General features: G+C 50.7%; 1 protein-coding gene and 1 long non-coding RNA gene across 4 annotated transcripts in view; both read left to right on the top strand.

The window, feature by feature from the left end:
- The window catches only part of LOC114112008 (liprin-alpha-1-like), a 42253-nt gene extending 29101 nt beyond the window's left edge, over window positions 1-13152 (top strand). The window contains exons 2-6 of one of the 3 annotated variants that reach the window (XM_060405831.1): window positions 4082-4168; window positions 4638-4802; window positions 5978-6192; window positions 7955-8177; window positions 13021-13152. In XM_060405831.1, the coding sequence (XP_060261814.1) occupies window positions 4082-4168; window positions 4638-4802; window positions 5978-6192; window positions 7955-8177; window positions 13021-13152 (822 nt within the window). Of the gene's footprint in view, window positions 1-4081; window positions 4169-4637; window positions 4803-5977; window positions 6193-7954; window positions 10990-13020 lie in introns of those variants that run through there. The other 2 variants (XM_060405830.1, XM_060405833.1) reach the window with 2 other exon arrangements.
- A 1259-nt stretch (window positions 13153-14411) lies between these two features.
- On the top strand, window positions 14412-18154 carry LOC132658562 (uncharacterized). Its single transcript, XR_009598369.1, has 2 exons — window positions 14412-14901; window positions 16189-18154. It is a non-coding gene; the product is annotated as an uncharacterized LOC132658562 (long non-coding RNA).
- Window positions 18155-21449: the final 3295 nt, after the last annotated feature.

Below are 21449 nucleotides of genomic sequence, written 5' to 3'. Positions count from 1 at the left end.
GTTGAGTTTTATGCCAGCTTTTTCACTCTCCCCTTTCACTTTCATTAAGAGGCTCTTTAGTTTCAACCCCTGGAGGCATTTCTTATTCCCCTTTCTGTCTTTTCTCCACCATGAGTGTCCCCATTGATAGTTTTTAACAGCGTAGTGTAACGACAGGCTCCTTCAATATATTCTATACTTTTTCCCTCTTATATACATATATATATTTTAAACGATTGATCTTTCAGTTCACTGATCCTCTCCTCAGCTACGTCCAATCTGAAGTTAAGCCCAGAGACTGAGTTCTTACATTCAGTCACTGTTATTGTAAAGTTCTAGAGTCGGTTTTGATTCTCAGAAATGTTTCCTTTTTTCAAGTATATTTTCGAACTGGTGAGGTTTGCATCTGATTCCTCTAGCATACTCTGATATGCTGATATACATCTGATGCCTCTGGATCTGGTTCAGTTCCTTTTCTCTTGGTCCTCTTTGTTGTTACACCCTCTTTTGCTTTTTTGCTTGCACGTGGACATTATGTTTGGAAAACCCTAGAGGTTCTGAGTGATGCTGCCTTCTCCAGAGTTTCCTCTGATGCAGACCTCCAGTGGGGACAGAGCTGTCTGTTCACTCTGGGCCTCAGGGACTTGAGGCTGGGGGGTCCTTGTAAGCTCAGTCTCAGCAGCCTTCACCCACCTTCTCCGCGACCCCAGGGAGGAGCTTTCCAGCATCTCGGTCTGGAAGCCTGCGGTGCCTCCCTTCTCAGCATGTTTTGAAGCCCACCGACTGTCTCCTGAACACCACGAGGTGGCTGATACTCAGCGCTTAGCCAGTTTGGGCAGAGTGTTGGGTACGTTTTCTGACATCCGGACTGACTCATCAGGCCTGCGCTCAAATTTTTGTCTCCCCAGCCCAAGGAACCGTCCAGAGCTGTGTTAGCCAGCCCCCTCTGCTTGACCTTTTCCCTGCCTTTTCTTCGCAGAGTGGGCTTTGCTCAGATGCCCCGAGGGAAGGAGCAGCCCTCTCAGTCTCTAGCTCCCTCACTGGGCTTCCCCTTTGTTTGAAATCTTGGATTGTGGCTGCCTAAGAACCTCTTTTAAACCGTATTTTGCTTTTCTAGCTCTTGGTAGGTGGACCTACCAGCTGCTTGAGTCTGTCACTGGAAGTGGGGACACCCTGGGGGCCTTCTGTCATCTGAAGCCACATGTAACAGGCCCAGCAATTGTATTGATCAAGGTTATTTGATACCGGGGGAAACAAGAACCAGGGGTCCTTGCTTCGTACCAACGGTTGTGTTTCTGATCAGAACCCCCAGCTTGCCTGGGCTGTTTCAGTGCCACATGAACTTGGGAAGGAGGTGGAGCAAGCGGCCCACGTGGCCTGGAGACAGAGGAGCCGGTCTGCCCTCTTCCCTTGTCCCTGCCGGCCCAGGGCAGGCCTTGCGATGCCAGGCTGCTGGTGGTGCAGGAGAAGGCTGAGGAGGGAGGGGTGACGTGACCTGTGTTCTGGGACATGGTCACATGTGGGTTTTCTTTTTCAGTTTGAAAAAATGACTGCTTTTAGTCCTCCCTCCAGTTTCACTTTAAGGTTGAAACTGAAGATTTTATTCTTAAAGTTGAGCACAGAGACTTTATGGTGTTTTTGAAAGCAACAGTTGAGGTTTAAAAACACATCTCAGAGAACTCCAGTAGATAAAGCCAAAAACAGAACGTGTTCAGGGTAAACTGCGGGCGGGACCCCCAATCTGCAGTCTGTCTCTCCCAGAGTGTGTAATCGCTGAGATGGGTGGCTATAGGACGCCAAGCACCCTGGGGACTTGAGGTCCTCAAGTGACAGCAGAGGTCCGGGCTGAGCCAGGAGCAGTGGGGCCTGTGCCCTGGTGAGTGGAGAGCCTCGAGGGTGGGAGTGGGGACAGGAGAGGGGTGGGAGACTCGGGGGCGGAGGGTGGGGAGCACCTGGTGGGGCCTGGGAGGCACTGGCTGTCGCGGCTCGAGGCAGGGACACCCCTGAACCTCCACTGTGCAGTCCCCACGGGGCAGAGTCGTCTGGCAGCTCAGGATCGAAGTTTAGAGGGTAAGTTGGCAGCAGGTTGAGTGAACCCCGGTATCCACTCTGGGTTCATTTTAGGTGAGCCCTTGCTGAGCTTGAGTGAGGGAGTCTGACAGGGAGGACCGAGCTCAGGGTGAGAGTGAGGGGCAGCTAGTGTGGTGAGTCCTCCTCAGCCGGGTGGGATCTGGGGACACCCTTGACTTCAGGGGTGCCTTTCAGTAGCCTCCCTGGAGGGTTGTTTGGGGGTTATTGGGGGCAGAAGCCCGCTTAGAAGACGTGTTCATTCCCAGGGGTGGTGGTTTCTGAAGCAGTTTATACTGGTCGGTTCGACTGTGACCCAGTATCTTGCAGGGTCATGTTTTACAGGGGGCCTGAGCCATGGGCACGGCCTTCCTTCTCCCGCACCCCACACTCCCCTGTCATCTTTCTGGCAGCCCCTCCCCCCTCTCTGCACCCTTGATGGTGGGCCTGAGCCCAGCCCCCCTGTTACCATGGAGCCCCTTGTGACTGAGCAGGTTCCGGTTCCGGGCTCCTGGGAGATGTGCTGGAGGCAGAGCCTTGGTGCCATTTCTCCTTGAGACAGCGGTGCGGGTGGTCATAGTGTGAGAGCAGTGGTCCTAGTGTGAGAGTGGTGTGTGTGAGAGTGGTGGCCGTAGTGTGAATAGTGGTGGTCGTAGTGAGAGATCGGTGGTGCTAGCTCGGGAGCCGAGGTATCCTACCGTGAAACAACGGTTGCCCCCGAGTGGGGGGCTGCCCCCATCCGCGAGGATGGGTCGCCGAAGGGCCCACCTGTGGGCGTTATTCCAGTGCTGCAACCCCAAGGCACAGGCCAAGACAAGGAAGAACTTGGCCTCTGCCCGAGTCCTGGAAGGAGAGGGGCCTGAGGTGAGAGCAGCCTGCACCTGGGCCCGTCGGACTGGCCCTCACCCGGCAAAGCGTCGGGATTGTGTTTCATTTCATTAGCATGGCTGTGGGCCCTGTCAGCCAGGGCGCTTTGGCCTTAGTGCATAGCATCGACCCCAGCAGTTTACCTTGTAAGAGACTGTGCAGGTGCTGCGTGGAGGGTGGGCGGGGGCCCCACAAGAAGGGAAACACTGGCTGGAGGAATCACTGGGGCACGTGGACTGAGCTACTGAGTCAGTCCTTGACGCAGAAATGCTAAGCCCCTTAACGATTCCCTTCTTCCAAAGAAAGCATATACTGGCTGGAGTAGTCTCTGGGGCTTGAGGATCGAGCTAGAGAGTCAGTCCTTGAAGTAGAAAGGCTAAGCGCATTAAGGTCTCCCATCTTCCAAAGCAGAGAGCAGTGTGGCCAGTATTTTAATCACGGGTACCTACTGCTTCCGTGTCTGACATACACCCTCATAGCTACACATGTCTGCTACATGCCTCTCACGAGTGCTGGGCACTGTTCCTGGTGCTGCACACTCAGTGTGTAGGAGGGGATACGTAGCCCAGGGTTTTTTAATTTCTGCAAAGAGAAATAGAACGTGTGGTCAGCTTGAGCAAGTTCACCATGTGGACGGCCCCACGTGCACGCAAATTGTGGCAAAATACATATAACATCAATTTCACATTTTAACCAGTGGATTGAATGACTGAGTGGCTTCCGTGGAGTCAGGCTAACAGATGACCTTGGGGTGCCATCTGCCTTTTTCCCAGAGGAACACTCCAAAGCCTGGTGGCTTCCCTTTTTTCTTCCTTCTCCCCAGTGGCTCTAGGTCACTGGTCTGTGTGTCCTTTAAGAATCTCTTTATCCACTTTGTTGTTAGGTTTATCTTTTGGAAAGCTTCTCAGACGTCCTGGGCCTTGAGAAGGCAGGCTTGGATTCCGGGTTCTCCCCTACCGTGTGCCTGCCAGGTCGAGGGGGAGGCTGAAGGCCAGTCTGAATTATAGTGGTCTGTGTGGTCTTGGGGTCAGTGGAGCCCCTCTTCTCTGGAGGGGCTAGGAGAGCCTTTATGTGGAGCCTGGAGAGACTTGACAGGGCCAGTCTTGACAGTCTCACTGTCTTTTTAAATTATGTCTGCATTTAGTTTCTCATTTCTTTGTTTTTTTAGGAGAAGAACATACAACTAATTAGGGAGCATCTTCGGAGACGAGAAGAAGAAATATCAGTGCTCAAGGCCGAAATCAACAACACCAGGGTCAGAATGGTGATTCTCACGTGTTGACATTTGCCCCGTGTGGGTCACCGCTAGCCTCCGTGTTGCTGTCCTTAATCTCTGTCTGATTTTCAAGTCATTTTTCACATCTTCCCTCTGAGCAGACCTGGGTGGATCAGTTTGGGGTTCTTATACCTTGTTTCAAATTTATGATGAGACAATGTAATTTTAGTACATTTGAGGGGGGAGTGCTCTTAACTTAGATTTTTGTCCACACTACACTTTGTGTGGGATCTTAGTTCCCCAACCAGGGATTGAAACCTGTGACCCCTGCAGAAGTGTGGAGTCTTAACTACTGGGCCCCTGGGGAAGTCCACTCTAAATTTCGACGGAACTGGTGGGATTCCGACGTGCCTTAGCATGTTTCTGGCTATAGCGTGAGGCTGAGAGGAGTTATCGGGCCTGAATTTGAGCAGGAGGTTAAAGGTGCTCCTTTGGCCCCGCCCTGCAGCTGCTGCTGGACCACCTGGAGTTCCTGGTTTCCCGGTACCAGCCATCCTTCCAGTTGACGGCGGGCAAGCGGCAGGCACAGTCCCCAGCCAGCATGACCAGCGAGGTGGAGGTGCTCAGGGCGCTGAGATTGCTCTTTGAGCACCACAAGGCCCTGGATGAGAAGGTACCAGCCCCCCAGCCGTCCTGGATTTGTACACTTGCTGACTTGTTCGGAGGGTGATGCACTTATTTATGTAACTAGTTGACTTTTGAGCTTCTTGAATTCTTGTATATACATTTTTTTTCTGTAAGAAGTCAGAGTATTATATGGTTAAAAAGCATTGCCTGCGTACATGCTCAGTCATGTCTGAATCTTTGCAACCCTGTGGACTGTAGCCCACCACGCTCCTCTGTTCATGGGGCTTCCCAGACATGAATCCTGGAGTGGGTGGCCATTTTCCACTCCATGGAATCTTCCTGACCCAGGGATCGATCCTGCCCTCTTGCATTGGCAGGCGGATTCTTTACCACTGAGCCATCTGGGAAGCCCCCAGTTAAAAAGTATTAGTTGGCATGAATGTCTCAAGATGTATTATATTCTGTATATCAACTTGCAGTGAAAAACTGGGTAATAGAATTAATTTAGGATAACATTTTGTTCGCTCAAGCTTAGAATTTAAAGCTGTTAACAAGATTTTCTTGACGTTAAGATCAGTGAGAGACGTTAACGGTATTCTATCACAGTATCCACGTATGAGGGTGAGTATACACTAAGAGTGTACTAACGCCCATACACACAGCAACACACAGTGACTCGGCCCCTTTGATTGAGCTGAGAGTGTGGTTATATGTAGAGCTTGAATTAGGTGCCACACATAAAGAGGTAAGCTTGATCAGACATCCTGTAATTTCAATTAAGGGTTTGTCGTTTGAATCCTTTCATTTAAAAAAGAATGAAGGCTGTAGTGGTGGGCATCAGGTGTTCTTTCTCTTTCTGATTGAGGACCCACCCACCTGGGTTATTTAATGCTTAGTAAGCTAGCCTTGTGGCTCACAGCTGCAGGATGTCTTCAGTACCCCTTTGTCCTGGAGAAGACAAATTCTGACTCTAATCACCTGGTGGTATTCCGGATGGATAGCATCCCCATGTATTTTCTTTCTATGTTGTGTTTTCAGGTTCGAGTTGAGTTTTTCCAGGTGGAGTTTTGCTGTCTTTACTTATTTCTTTAGTCTGATTCAATTTTTTGCATTATCCACATTTCTCCAGAGTCAGGGCTTCCAAGTAAAATTGGGTTCAGTTCCTGATAGACTTGAGCTGCCCTGAATGTCGCTGACGAGACGTGGTCCTCTCATGCCCAGGTGCAGACCGCGAAGGAGCAGGACTGGGAGCGTGTGCAGCAAGCCAGCGTGCTGGGGGACGGAGCCCAGGTGTTCCAGAGTGATGAGGGCGTGTCAGACGGCGAGGGCGACAGGGTCACCCTCTTCAGCTTGGCCACTCAGCTGTCGCCCAGCGGGCAGGCCGGTGCCAAGACTCAGAGTGTGAGGCTGCTAGACGCCATGAACGAAGACATCAGGTGGGTGATCCCAAACTCAGCTCCCCGGAAACTCAGTTTCTCTGAGGAGCTGCCTTCTCCTAGGGAAGTCTGAGTATTCCATAGTAAGAAACCTGACCTCAGGTCTGCTTCAAGAATTTTCAGTTTTGAGATTGCCCTTGATGATAGAGCTCGGTCAGCCGGGGGGTTCTGTCCAAGGCGTTTTGGGGTGTTCCCCCTCAGCTCTGAGCCCCAAGGTGGGTGAGGTGCCGAGGCGGTGTCTGCTATGGCCCGAGCACCCTCCTGTGTCCTCAGAGCCCACCAATTTCTGGTGAAAGGCCACCTGGAAGAGAAAAGCTCAGGTTTTGGGGTTGGCAAATTCTGACTCAGATGTGCATTTTCATTTTTCACTTAATAAACAGTGTGAAGATTGGCTTGTTGTAAGACAGTGGTCCAAGGACATGTGTTTGAGTTTTTCTCATCTCATCAGTATATTTAAGATGTTTTCTTTAGACACCATCTTGGCAATGATAACAATTTACAAAACGGGATAGAATCCAAAGGCCAGCCTCGTGGTGAGCAGGGGCCCTTGGGTCTGGGTGCAGCCGGGTGGCTGGGGGCCCCGAGGCCTGCCTGGTGCCACACCCACACAGCTATGCCCGTGTCCCGAGTCCATGTTCAGAGTGGCCGCAGGCCGGTGACCCTGCATAGGACCAGGCAGAGGCTGCTGCTCAGACTTTTCTCATCACGTCAGCCCAGGCCGAGGTGTCCATTCCTGTCCTCCGAGTGCGGGGGCCGGGAGAAAGGCAGGGGGTGACAGGGACAACCAGCAAACGCAGGTGGTGCCGCCTGCCCATTTGACGGCGAGACAGACGGTTTTGTGGGCCGTGTTTGAGCACAGACGAGATCAGAATCATGGTCTTTCCATGTCCCCTCATGAAATGTGGAACGGTTATGTATTAATATTTTTAATTTTACAGCAAGTTGTCAGGTAAAAGTGATTTTTCCTTATGTGACAAGTGACTTGATATAAATGGTAGATTCTGTCCATCAACTTGTTATCAACAGTGAAAAACTTACAAGTTGTATATGTGGAAGTGAAGCTGGAGAGTTTACTTCCTATAAGAATGTTTTATTTTAATTTGAAAATCATTTTATTTGCATCATCATGTATTTAAACTGCTATATATAATCATCCACAACACATTAGGGGAGAAGAGCAGAATCCGTGAATTCTAGGTTAGTGCAGCACTTTGACATGAATCCAGAAACTCACACAAAGCTGGTGCAGAACTTCCTCAAGAGATGCGTTTGTACATATTCAAACTAACATTAAAAATAAAAAGAAAGATCAACTCAGCACTTCATCTGGTCTGTAGACTTGTGTTTAGAAACTCCAGCTTGTTCGTGAATTGCTGTTTTGATTGTACCGAGTTCCCGATTCCCAGTGGAAAAGACTTGTGGCACTGACGTGTATCTCTGCCCTGAGAGCAGGGAGGTAAAAGTTGTCAGCATCAGGCATCTCCTCACAGGAAGAGCGTCGCCACCAGGGCCCCTTCAGAATGTTAGAGGAAAGACATGAAATGAAGAGTGAATGATCAGGGGCCAGTTTGTAAGACTCAATGCTAAGTTATTCTAAGTTTGAGAATATTCAAAAGAGGAAAAGTCGAACCTTTTACTTGAGATGTTAATTGAGCAACTGTATCTTGAGTTTCTAATCATGACACAGAATGCCAGCCTAATTTGTTGTCCAGACACGTTTCTCTGCTGACAAGGGCAGGTGACAGGTTTTATTCTATTTTAGTTTGGTGGAAGAAGACAAGGAGAACACGGAGCAGCGGGCCGAGGACACTGAGAGCAGGGAGGGCAGGGGGCGCTTAGGCAGCCTCCGTCGTTGTAAGTCGGTGACCTCCCTCAACCTGCTTGCTGGCTCCTCAGCTGCCGGCTCCTGCCCGCCCCTGCCCAAGCCCAGAAGGAGGCGGCACTGCCCGGCGCAGCAGGGAGACCGGCTGGGCATCATGACTGTGGTATGTTTCTGCCTCCGCCCTGCCCATCCTTCCCCCAGGACGTGGGTTTTCTTTATTTTGTTTGTTTTTTGGTTTTTCTCTTTTTACTTAGAAGAAAATCGGGTACATTTGCTGCACTCAGAGGTCTACACTTTTTTAAACTGCCTAGTCTTTAATCATTCCACAATGGCACAGCAATGAATTAGTCTTGATATTTGGACCACAGGCTTAGCCCATCATCATGAACTCAGCCAGAGCCTGCCTCTGTGTTGCTGGACCTGGCCTGTGCTGGGCACAGCAGCTGCAGGGAAGTTTCTGTTCTCAGGGAGCAGACAGCTTTGTGAAAGTAACCATAGGCAGCCCTCATGGCGTGGGAAGCCGTCCAGCACATGTTCCATTGGGGCTGCCTGGCTGCAGGGTGCAGGGCATGCGGTGGGAACAAAACCAGGAATCTCCATGGTCTGCTTGCGGATGGACCCGGCCGCGGGCTCAGGCCAGCTCTGCGTGAGAAACCAGGTTAAGAGCCTGGTGCCCCAGGGCCCCAGGAAAGAGGTTGGCTGCCTCACTTATCTGAGTCTAAAAATGGGATGATGATCTAGGGCTGTTGGTGACAGTGTGCAGCTCCAAAGCAAATGTTCCAACTTTCTTGCGTGTTTAGCTTGGATTTTGTGAGTGCATTGTTATCCCATGAAATCACGTGTACAACACTGCTTTGTAACTGGACATGTATTATCACATTCTTCTGTGACCACCCATTTCATGTTAGCTGCATTGTTAGTCAGGTTATCGTTAAATTAACTGTGAATCCTTTTAGTGGCCTGTGAAGTGGGAACTAGTCCATTTTGTGGTCTTTTGACACACTGTTTTTATAATTTGCATCATTGGCTAATTAGTTGCTATTTAAAATTCTTTGAGGATTTCTCTGTGGTCTCATGCTTGATTTCTTTCCGAATATTTGTTACAGAACAGTTCTGTATGTTTTCCTCGCTGTTGGAGTTCTCTGGCGGTGTGTCTGCTTTCATCATTGGTTTAGATTTCCTGTCTCATCCTGTTGTCTGCTTGGCTGTCATCAATCCAGACCCCTCCCCCGCCCCCGAGGCTGTAGTTTCCCATCCATCTCCCCTCCCGTTCCCCCACTTGCTCTGGTCATGGTCGTGCTGTGGTCCACAGCGTGTGTGCCCTTGTTGGGTCGGTGCTTTGTCTTCATGTCTCATTAAATGGTGTTTTTCCCCATAGCAGTAAGTTGAATTGGTGAATCACTATGCAGTTACAGGAGAAGGCAATGGCAACCCACTCCAGTATTCTTGCTTGAAAATCCCATGGACAGAGGAGCATGGTAGGCTGCAGTCCATGGGGTCGCACAGAGTCAGGTACGATTGAAGCAACTTAGCAGCAGCAGCAGCATGCAGTTACAAGCATAATGTAGATGGATCCTAAAGGGCATATCATGTATAATTCATAAATGAGATTGTGCTTACATAAAGAAATGATCCTCTTAAGTGTTGAATTAATGGACTTTTAGATATGCAGATGACACCACCCTTCTGGCAGAAGCGAAGAGGAACAAAAAGCCTCTTGATGAAAGTGAAAGAGGAGAGTGAAAAAGTTGGCTTAAAGCTCACCATTCAGAAAATGAGGATCATGGCATCTGGTCCCATCATTTCATGGGAAATAGATGGGGAAACAATGGAAACAGTGTCAGTTTATTTGGGGGCGGCTCCACAATCACTGCAGATGATAATTGCAGCCATGAAATTAAGACGCTTATTCCTTGGAAGGAAAATTATGACCAACCTAGACAGCATATTGAAAAGCAGAGAGATTCCTTTGCCCACAAAGGTCCATCTAGCCAAGGCTATGGTTTTTCCAGTGGTCATGTATAGACATGAAAGTTGGACTGTGAAGAAAGGTGAGCGCCAAAGAATTGATGCTTTTGAGCTGTGGTGCTGCAGAAGACTCTTGAGAGTCCCTTGGACTGCAAGGAGATGCAACCAGTCCGTCCTAAAGGAGATCAGTCCTGGGTGTTCCTTGGAAGGACTGATGCTAAAGCTGAAACTCCAGTACTCTGGCCACCTCATGTGAAGAGTTGACTCAATGAAAAAGACTCTGATGCTGGGAGGGATTGGGGACAGGAGGAGAAGAGGACAACAGAGGATGAGATGGCTGGATGACATCACCGACTCAATGGATATGTGTTTGGGTGAACTCCAGGAGTTGGTGATGGACGGGGAGGGCTGGAGTGCTGCGATTCATGGGGTTGCAAAGAGTCGGACATGACACACCGACTGATCTGAACTGAGCTGACACAATCTCCTTTCTGTGTTGGTGCTTGTATTTAAGAGTGTAAATCTCATCAGCTTTTGCACAGTTAATGTCTCTATTAGACTCTAGAAACGTGTCTTTTACGGTTAATAAAATGTAAAGACGGCACCTGCTATTATGGTAGCTTTCATTCTTATTTTCACAGGAAGCCTATTTTAATGAATTTATTTTGAGAAGTTTTAAATCAAATTCTATGTCAGGATTTTACATTAATGTCCAAGAGGTGGTTAGATTTGTTCAATGTTAAAATAGGTATTATGATAACTTCCTTATCAGTTAATTTACTAATTTAAAGTATAAGATGTTTTTATTAAGGGAAAATAACTTATACAGAAGTTTGCCTGAGAATAGACAAGTGTTAAGGGCCTTTGTTGTACGGAATCCTGTGCTTTAATAAATCGTGATGATGTAATAGAATTGTATCTTCCTGAGTAATACTTTCTAGTGTTTCTCTAGTAAATCTTGAATAGCTTATTTAACTTCTGTGGTCAAAAAAATGATCTGTTTCCAGTCACGGGTTCTCTGAATCTTCATGTCACTTACACGTTTGCCCTCATTTTTGCTTTCCTGTATTTGCCTATTCGGATGCTTGAAATTTTAGCTTCAAAGTCGCAGTGAATCTGGTTTCTCTTCATTTCTTTGCATGCATCTATCAACCTCATGATTTAAGGAAGTGGTGTCGAAAGGTAAACTATTCAGTAATTTAGCAGGCCTTTCTTTCTCTGTGAAGTATTAGAGTCCTTTTGGTTTAACGTGAATGAACACCGTGTGTTTATGTCCTGGGGAATAACTGACGTTTTAATGGAAGTAATGAAACTCACCTACCACTTAAACTGTGTTGATGGTTCTGTTGGAAATAGGTCATTCGTTGGGACAATTGTAACAGTTTGCCTTTCTCCCACTTGTTTGCCTTCTGATCATCTCATGGTTGTTTATAATAGACATAGTATTATTTATTATTTTTAAATTTTCTTTACTTATTATTTTTGCCATGCTGCACAAGTTATGGGATCTTAGTTCCCCAGCCAGGGATCAGACCAGTGTCCCAGCAGTGAATGTGCCAAGTCTTAACCTCTGGACCACCATGGAATTTCCGCTTAGTGTTTTCTTACAAGGAATGACTGAATGAGAGCCATAGATGTTAGATTTGCGGGAAGCAAGTTTAATGATGGTGGGTCGCAGTGTGCAGGAGACTCTGTGTGCCAGGCTCGTGCTTTCCGTGTCTGTCATCTCATCCCCAGTTGAGGTCCATGCTGCTGCTATCCCCGTTCAGGAGACATGGACACTGAGGCTTAGCGAGGCCGGTCACCCTGCCCAGGCTGTCATACCCAGCAGTGCGATGCGGACTGGTCTGATCAGAGCCTGGACACTTAACCGTGGTGCCGTCCAGCCCGCTTTCCTCCAGACGCTCTCGTGTCCGTCATGGCATCATGATGGAGGGAGCCTCAGGAGGGAGCTCGCTGCCTCTCCCCTCGGGTCACTTGGATGAGCCCCTGTAGTTGAAGTCCACTGCCCCACGGGCTGGCCTTCCTTGTCCCTCTCCTGCTCCCAGCCCTCTGACGGAGCATTCCTGGGCCTTCCCGCAGGACTGGGGTGGCCGCGCTCCAGTTCAGCCCACTCAGTGCCCGGGAGCCCTTCTGCTGGGCACAGCAGAGCAGCGCCGTCCCCCTGGGGTTGGTGACCTGGGTGTGCCGCTCGCCCACTCTGTGGCCTGCTTTGCCCTCCTGTTAAGTGGACACGGTGCTGCCCATCCTGGCCCCGTGGGCACCAGTGGGGCAGCTCCCATCCTGGGGGAGGGTGGCCAGGCTGCGGACCCAGAGGCCTTGCTCAGGAGTTGGCCCGGGGTAAGGGGCTGGCGTGGTCCCTGACCTTGAGGCAGGTGTTTGTCTCCACTGAGTCCACAGTCAGCCCAGGTGCGTCACTTCCCTGCTCTGTTCATTGTTTTCTCATTTTTAGAAATGCTTATTTTAACTTGAATTTGAGATTGATCCCTGTTCAGTTCCATGTGGATAATTTCTAGGCTCTGTAGCCTTCTGGTGTTGGAGGGTCTTGTTAGAGCGCAGGGGAGGGTGCCCAGTTTATCCAGCTGCTGTTAAACGAGTTCAGCTGTGTTTTGCAGTAAGTCACTTTGTTGTCACCAAGCTCCTGTGGAGCTGCACGGGACCAGCATTCTTTACAGAATCCCACTGAAAAGGCACAGGTTAGTTGGTTAAAACAAGGCACTCATTGTTTATAAAAATACATGCCATGCACGTCTCCTATAACCTCCCCTAGCTTAACCACACACCCAGATGTATCAGTGAGACCTGTCTGGACCCTGCGGGGTTAATCTGTTCCCTACAATGTCCTACCTGTCCTCACACCCAGGACCAGCAGAAAAGCTGGGAGTCCAGGAGAGATCACCTTCTTTTTGTGTTTTTATTGGTTTATTTGTTAATTGAAAGAGAATTGTTTTACAGAATTTTCTTTTCTGTCAAACCCCAACATGAATCAGCCATAGGTACCCATATATCTCCTCCCTTTTGAACCTCCGACCCTTTAGGGTGATACAAGATCATCTCGTAGTGAAGACCTGGGGGTGCTTTATGGAAACCGCTCTGAGCGCATGACCCTCAATCTGCGTGTAAGTACTTCAGTGTGTGGCCCCCAGTCTGTCTGTTACCGAGAAATGTGATCCAGGCATGTGGTGTTCGCGTAGATGTATAGGTACCTTTTCTGTGTTTCTCTTGTTGTCATGGGATCCAGTAACCTGCATCATCTCTCCAAATGACCTTGGGTGGTGGCACAAGCTGTATCTTTTCCTCCTTCAAACAGAAAGGTCTGGGCGGCTTTGCTGAGAGGTTTCATACTCTCGCTGTGGTGCTTCTGAGCAGCATCCGGCGATGAGGACAGTCCTTTCATCAGGGCAGTTCATGCCATGCAGGGTTCACGGGGCTGGCGTCGCTCTGCTGTCATGCCCGGCAGGGCCATCTGGTCGCTGGATTCCAGGGAGGGCAGAGCCAGGCTGCAGGGAGGCTCCCATCCAGGGTCTCTGCACTCAGTCAAATGCTCTCGCTGCCCCATAGCCCCGCTTCTCTTGAACAAGACAGTCCTTAAGGTGGCATTAAGCTAGAAGAAGGGTTTCTTTTTGTAATTGTGGGAAAGCATAGCTAATAGATTTTCAGATAAGATTCTGGTTATAATGTAAAGCCTGTGTGATTGCCATTTTCAAAACAGTCTATTGTTAGCCAATGTTACACTTATCTCACTCCCTCAGCTGCCAGCTTTACGGGAAGAGGTAGGAGATGATGAGACTGCTATCAAACCTAAAGCCTCGACCCCCACTTCGCCGCGGTCCCTTCGGCTGGACCGCCTGCACACAGGATCGCTGTGCACAGCCAAACAAGAGGACATCAGGGACACCCACAAGTAAGCGGCCTGTGTGCGCGTCGTCAGTTTCAGGAGCCCTGCACCTCTTGTCTTCAAAGAGTTGCAAGGATGATTTTAAAGGAATACCATTGGGTTCAGTGCCTGTGTTTAGTGGTGAACTTCAGGTCCTGGGGAAGAAGAGCTCAGTGACCTCAGTGATTTTAGAAAATGTCCTTCTCCAGAGATTGACTCCTGTGGGAGCTTTCTTCCTGCTCTTGAGAGAGGTCTGCCTGGCCTGGGGCACGTTCCTGACAGTGACAGCCCCGTACCTCTCGGGTTCGCTCTTGAGGGTCCCTCCCTTTTCCTCAGGGGTCTTGTCTCAGGAGACTCTGTTCCCTCCTGTGACTGACACTGTCCTCATTTAGACCTCCACCTGAGCTCCCGTCCTGAGCCAGGCAGCATGCGATCGAGGGCACGTATGGTCACCTGACCAGCAGCCCTGCATGGTGACCATCGATCTCCTGCCACGGCCAGGGCCAGTCACCCTGCAGGAGGCGGGGGCAACTGCCCAGAGCAGGAGAGCTCGCCTTCTCCTGGAGCGTTGTCACCTGCCGAGCAACGACCCTGAGGGAGGGTCGGGGCACCCTCTGCACCAGCTGGCCTGGAGTGAAGCCCTCCTTGGGGGAGAGCTCGAGGCAGAGAATCTCAGCTTCCTGGGGCTGTTGTCTGTGTCCAGAAGCCTGCACTGCTCGTGTGAAGCGTGTTTGGTGAAGGAGACTCCACCGTCTGCTGCGAGGTTGAGGCGCGGGTGTTGCTGGGTGCCCGTTTCTCTCAGTAGCCCTTGTGGAGGGGTGTGTGTTTGCACGAGGGTGCCCGTTAAAGGTCGTTTTCTCTCCCAAAAGCTCGACAGGCTCTGAGGACAGCCCCGAGAACAAGCCCAGCAATAGGACCAGCAGGCAGGACTCGCTGCAGAAATCCCAGAAGAAGAAGGGCATCAAGTCCTCCATCCGCCGCTGGTTTAATAGGAAGGAAAAGGGCCGGCCTGAACACCCCAGCAAGGAGGCGTTAGCACCAGGTGGGTGCTTCACTGTTCAGAGGGAGGAGGGCCTGCAGGCATGTCCCTTCTGTGTCTCCCCCATTGTCCCTACGAGGCTCCTGTCACTCACGCTGGGGGTCCTCCTGGGAGCCGGAGAGGAGGAGGTGTCTGTCTTCTCAGTGGGTCTGAGATGATCAGATGAGTTAGTGAGTGGATGGATGCATGGATGGAGGGATGGATTAGTGAGTGGGTGGATGGATGAAGAGATGGCTGGCTGGATGGGTGGATGAACGGAGCATGGAATGAATACAGCAGATGATTGTACTCCAATGCTAGAAACATATTCTATGAATTTGATTGAGTAGGAGCTGGGCAATGATTGTTTCCTCCTAACAGTGACACGTGTTTGGAAACGGCCTAAGTGCTCATCAGTGAGGGGTGAAATACAATCTGTGGACACCCCACAATGAACAGCCTGCCCTCCTTCCTGCCACCTTCCCCAGGAGCTCATCATGGGTTCTTCTCATGCCCCCCACCCCACCCCACAGCCACGCAGGTCCTCCTGGGGTCCCCTCATCACACAAGGTTATCATTAGGCCCTCATCTCACTTGGCTTCATCTCCTTGAGGACAGTACGTTCCTGCCTCTTCAGCCACAAACCTGTTGAGTCTTAATTGTGCTGGGTGTGGGATTTGCAGGGGTAAGTGGAGCAGATGTGGTCTGGAGCACAGTTAAGTGGCAAGAGAGCAAAAGGAGCAGGTTATTAAATGCTATCCCTAGTATTAATAAATACAATGCTGAGATGGATGGTGCCTTGATTCTATACTGATGCTGTGTGTGCCCCTTACCAAGCAGGTGCTGCCCCCTCCCGATTTACAGAGGAGGACGCAGTGACGGTCACGCAGTCAGGAAGTGGTGAGGGCAGGTTCACACCCACGCGGCAGGCCCAGGCACTTTCCCGAGCCCCAGCCACCTCTCTGGTGGATGCGGCAGCAATGAGACGGTTCTGTGGCATGATGATTCAGTGGACATGAGTTGGAGCAAACTCCAGGAGCTAGTGAAGGACAGGAAAGCCTGGAGTGCTGCAGTCCACGGAGTGGAAACGAGTCGGACACAACTGAGCGACTGAACTAAAACCTGAGTGTGTGCTCCCCTGCTTCAGGTGTGTCTGAGTCTTTGCGACCCCAGGGACTGTAGCCCACTAGCTCCTGTGTCCATGGGATTCTCCAGGCAAGAATACTGGAGTGGGTTGCCATGCCCTCCTCCAGGGCATCTTGTCGACCCAGGGATCGAACCCACATCTCTTGTTATCTGTTGCATTGGCAGGCAGGATCTTTACCCCTGGCACCACCTGGAAAGCCCCAGTGGACGCAGACAACTAGAAATGCAGAAAATCTGGGCTGCTCCCAAGGTAAACTGGAAGAGCAGCAACACAGGTTGTAAAGACAAAGACACAGGATGAGCGACAACAGCGCCCACAGAGACAGGCAGGAATGCGGTCACCCACATAAAGGAAACACCTGTGCCATTTGGAAGAGGGGCCCGTCCGCCCTTGGAGGGACAATTGGAACCAGAATGAAAACCGAGGCCATGGTCAGCAGTGCCCACCCTCACGACCCGGGTGGCATGGTGTCCCTCACTGGGCTTCCCGCATCCCCAGAGCTGCTGGCGGTAACATCTCTGAGTGCCAGGCTGGGAGGCGTCCCCGTGTGAGCTAAGGCATCACTGCTCTTCTTCCAGTGCTGCTGCGGGCCCTCTGTGGGCGGCCACCCTCATCCCCTGCCCTGGCACCCGCTGGGGCCGGGTCTCCCTCTGGGATGCTTTCAGCCCTTGAGCTTGGGTGTTCCCAGCCCTCTGCCACGCTGGACTGGGACGCAACTCAGGACTTAGGCTTGAGATGTCAAGGAGACCTTGAATCTGGAAGGACAGCACCATGGGAGCAGGAGAGCAAAGCCCGCATGGGGAGGAAGCAGAGCTGGGGAACGTGCCCACAGCCTCCAGAGCCTCCTGCACAAGTGCCTCTCTTTGCCTCTCCTTGGCCTGGACAGACCCCAGCTGCTGCTGCTCCGCAGGTGATTCCTAAAGATGCACCTCCTGCAAGAGCTATTGTCCTGCTGCTCTGGGGCTGCCTGAGTGTGTTCAGAAGCATCAGACAAGTGGGGCTCCCACACCTCATACTGGAGGTGGGGGGCCTGGTACTGGGGAGGGTCGGAGGGTGGGGGAGGGTCTGATGCTGAGGAGGTGTCTGATGCTGGGGGAGGGCCTATTTCTTGGGAAAGGCCTGATGCTGGGGGAAGGTCTGATTCTGGACTTGGGCCTGATGCTGGGGGCACATCTGATGCTGGACTAGGCGCTGATGCTGGGGGAGGGCCTGATGCTGGGGGAAGCTCTGATGATGGTGGACAGCCTGCTCCCAGATGTACATGGAGTTGAGGATAAATCTCTATGAGAAATCTTTTTTTCATACTTTCCTCACCACCTTGCTATGTTCTTTTTAACTTAAAGATAATTTTGTGCAATATCGCTCAATTACTGCCATACATCAACCTGAATTACCCGTAGGTTACGTATGTCCCGTCCCTCTTGAATCTCCCTCCCACCTCCCCTTGCTACATTCTTGTTTCTATGGATATATGAATAATAGGCTGTTGATAACATAACATGAACAGCTCCCACACACAAGTGTGCACACACACACTCCCTAGGGCATCATTCGGGTCCGCGTCAGGGTTGCCCTGGGACCGACAGTGAGCCTCGACACCTGCACTTTGTTCCCACCCTCTGCCTGCTGCCCGCGCTTCAGCAGCAGAGGGGCCCTGTCCCCGCAGATGCTGAAGTAATGGAGCCTCTTGTCTCCGGAGCCAAGGGCATGAACACACCATCGGTCGTCCTCTGGGGACACCTACGCTTCCGCCTTCTGGGCTTTCCATTGTATCCGTCCATTTCTCTTAACACAATGTCCGTGTGATGACTCGGGCTCCCATTGCCAGCTCTGGTCTGTTCTCAGTGAGAGTACAGCTTACCCTCTGCACTCTTTATTGGCCCTGGGAAATTTTGCTTCAGTACTTGATTGAAAGAAAGCAATATACAATCCTGTGATAAAAATAGTTCAAAAGTAGCCTGTACATTCTTTGTCACATATTCGGGAAGTTCACAAAAGATTAATAGGAAAATAGAACGATAACAATGAATTGTATCAGTAAGTTAAAGGTGGAACCCACATGTAAGGAGACATGCTGTCTGTCTACCGAGATACCAGCTGCATAATAAATATCGCACCGTGACCTGAACACATCTGTTGCTGGCTTTTTTAATGTGCCACTGAAAAAGTAAAAGTTACATTTGCTACTTATACAATCCAGAACGGCTGTGTCATCACAATCTAAAAACATACGCGTAGGTCCATTCTTTAGACATGTTTACAAACAGAGGTAAAACGATGATTTACATACAAATAAGGCCTGCGTCAGAGCTTTGCTCCGCTGCCTGTCTGGGAAGGGGCACCTTCACTGTCCAGCTCCATGGCTCCGCAGCGGGTGTAGGGCATCGCGATTGGTCCCCGAAGCGTCTCAACGGAGAGGAGGGATCCGGGTCCACAGAGACTAGGTTACAGCTGAGAGTTTCATAGTCGTCTTCTAGTCATCCTTTCAGCCCAAATTTCATTTGAAGCTCACATTTAACACTCAGTACTTTTAAATCACTTCATGCTGCAGACAAAAAGCATTTCTTCCTAGAAAAAGTACAGTTTAGGCCAATGGTTAAAATCCAACAACAATTGGTTGAAATTAAGTTTGCTTATCTCAGAGTGATGGTTGGAGAGCTTGGTTACATTCTGGAATGATAATGCACACACTCATGATGATTTTACACTCTCAGGAAAACCCCTTCTCTCATAGTTTAACATTTAACAATTAAACAAGAATAATTACAGTAAATGCATCATTTACAAAAGCCCTATATTTGTTCATAGGATTTATTCAGACAAGCACTACAGTACATTTGTTTGAAAGACTAAAATCAGGTATCAGAACATGAATTGATCTGAAAGGATATTTATAGTCAGAATATACAAGAAAAAGTAATAATAGAAATGAAGTCATAAGTTTACATACATATAAGAAACATTAAATTCTAAAGTATTTTCTGTATGGAATTCATGAATTTTTCCACTAATTAAAAACCCTGTAATAAAATATCTTCAGGTCCATATAACAAGTATTAACAGAGTAAAGATTGCATGGAGTTCAAAATGTAGTCTTTGTCGTATACTGGACGCTGTATAATCATCTGGAGAATCAGTGCAGGTAAACTGGAAACACAGAGAGGAGTCAGTCCTGGGACAGCAGCTGGTGCCCGAGCCCCTGCCCCTCCAGACACCCCTCCACCCCATTCGGGGCCCTCAGCTGCTTTGAGAATTCAGAGAAACATGGAGGACCAAGCAGATCAAGGAGGGAACTCTGTGGCTGACCTTATTCTGACATATAGCTAAAAGCTGCTGGTAGAAAAAAACTCAAAAGCCCAATCCAGCTTTCTAGCTGAGACGTGACCAGGACAGAGCAGACAGCCTCCTGCCCTCAGAGCAGCTCCAGGAGGGCTGGGCCCCCGGGCCGGACCCACCAGAGGCCCACCCAGAGCGGCACCTGCAAGGGAGCGTGGCCCCTCAGCGGAGGCCGAGACCCAGATGCCGGTGCACCTCCATGTGAAATGCTGGCCTCCGCACGGAGAGGCCCAGGGCAGGGCAGCCTCGTGAACCCTGACTCTCTGGGCCCTGCTCCCTCCGAGAACGTGCACGCAGGGCGTGGCCGGCAGCACCGCCGCTGTGGGAGGGACACCCGTGTGGTGGACACGAGGGAGCCTCGGCCGTGCTCTCACCACTCCGGCGGCAGCGGGGCGCCAGGGTCACGTTCTCTGCTGCCGAGGGCTCCCTCGGCCGACCTCCGGAGACCCACCTACCCTCCACTCCCTGGGCGTGGGCTCTGAGCCCCTGTGGGACCAGACCGGCCTGTCCTCACCCCGAAGCTCAGCAGGAGCAAGTCCTGACTGTAGCGGAATCCAGCCTCTGTGTTCCCGCCATGCTGCCCTGTCCCACGAGTGCAGGAGGAAACGTGCAAACACAGAGTGCGGTTCGTCATGTAATGTCACAAGGGGCACGAGGACACACACACGCGCAGCAGCGCCCACTCCTACTGAGGGTCTGGGGAAACTTCTTGAGGGTGTACGAGCTGGAGAGAGCAACCTGGGGGCTGCCACGTGGGGGACCCTCCCACCAGGGGGTGGGTTGGGGGGGTGGTCAGACTAGAGCAGCAAACGGCACATTCGATGACAGAAACGCCATCATGGGGACAGCCACTCCCTGTGAGCAGCTGCCAGTCTCTCATTAGACCTCCGGATTCACAGGGCTGCTGGACCTCTCTTCCAGCCCTCACAGGATCTGTGAGATGGGACATGGGGTGGGACTGGCTACTTGTGGGTCAGAGGCTGGGCACCTGTGGCCTAGAGCCCCGCGATCTGCTATCCTGGGGGCTGGGCCCCTCTTCCCAGGCTGCTTCACTGAGGGCAGAGCATGGGGCTCATCTAAGAAAGCGGAAACTCAGTCTCAGCCTCCCTCGGAAATGTCCCCACTGACGTTTTCTCGTCACAACACAGGCTGTAGTGCCCAATGGGTCAGCCCCAACCCCTAACCCGTGCTCCAAGTTGACTAAGAAATCTACAGAAACCGCTAGCAGTAACCCGCTGCTCCCAATTGAACATTTTCCGTCTTCCCCTGGGCCCACCAGGAACACATCTGATGAGTCTCTGGCCAGGCTTCCAGAGAGGGCTGAAGACAGTGGGGGCTGCTGATGGAGCAGGCCACCTGTCCAAGCCCTTCTGATTCTAAGAGCCCCGGACACCTGCTGCACTGTGACTTCAAAAGCCATGAAAACAACCCAGTTACACGGTTTATGCCCTGCCTATCTCACACGGTTTGTAAAAGTCACCTCCAATATATTATATTCGCAATACCTCGCTCTAGGATTGTTTCTAATTTATCTAAACTCTAATGTCTATGTCACCATGTCCATCTGACAGGGAAATGTTGGGTTTTAATGAGGAGAATGGAAAATAAAAAAGCAAGCGGTTAGACTCTTCAATCAACTGAAAGCTAAGCTACAGTTAAGAATTATAAAAATGAGCTACATGCTCCTCGGAAGAAAAATGCTGTTTAAAAAAGGAGAGAGGCACTGGGTACCCCCAACCCCTGGTTAAGCGTATTATTGAGTTCTGGCGAAGAGACGATGCAGCTTCCCCCTAAGCCCCCTCACCAAAAGTGCCCAGCTTAGCACAGGCTTTCCCTAAATATACTTTGCTCTGTGAGAGCCAGTGAGAGCAAAGCTTATTAATCTACTCACGGGAAGGGCTAATAACAGGAAAAAATGCACCAAAGAGACCCTCCAGGCCCCATTCCCATGGGGTGAGCGCACACTCTCTCTGGGGTGGGCACAGCCAACCGTGGAGAAAGCATCCAGTGAGACATCCCTGTCACAGATGGGACACTGGGGGGGCGAGGGTGGTGGTGCACAAGGCATCTCCTGAGCCACAGAGCCTGA

The sequence above is a fragment of the Ovis aries genome, chromosome 24, assembly GCF_016772045.2.
Source record: "Ovis aries strain OAR_USU_Benz2616 breed Rambouillet chromosome 24, ARS-UI_Ramb_v3.0, whole genome shotgun sequence".
Classification (NCBI taxonomy): Eukaryota; Metazoa; Chordata; class Mammalia; order Artiodactyla; family Bovidae; genus Ovis; species Ovis aries.
The sequence above is the reverse complement of the archived record's forward strand: the minus strand, read 5'-3'. Positions and strand labels throughout refer to the sequence as shown.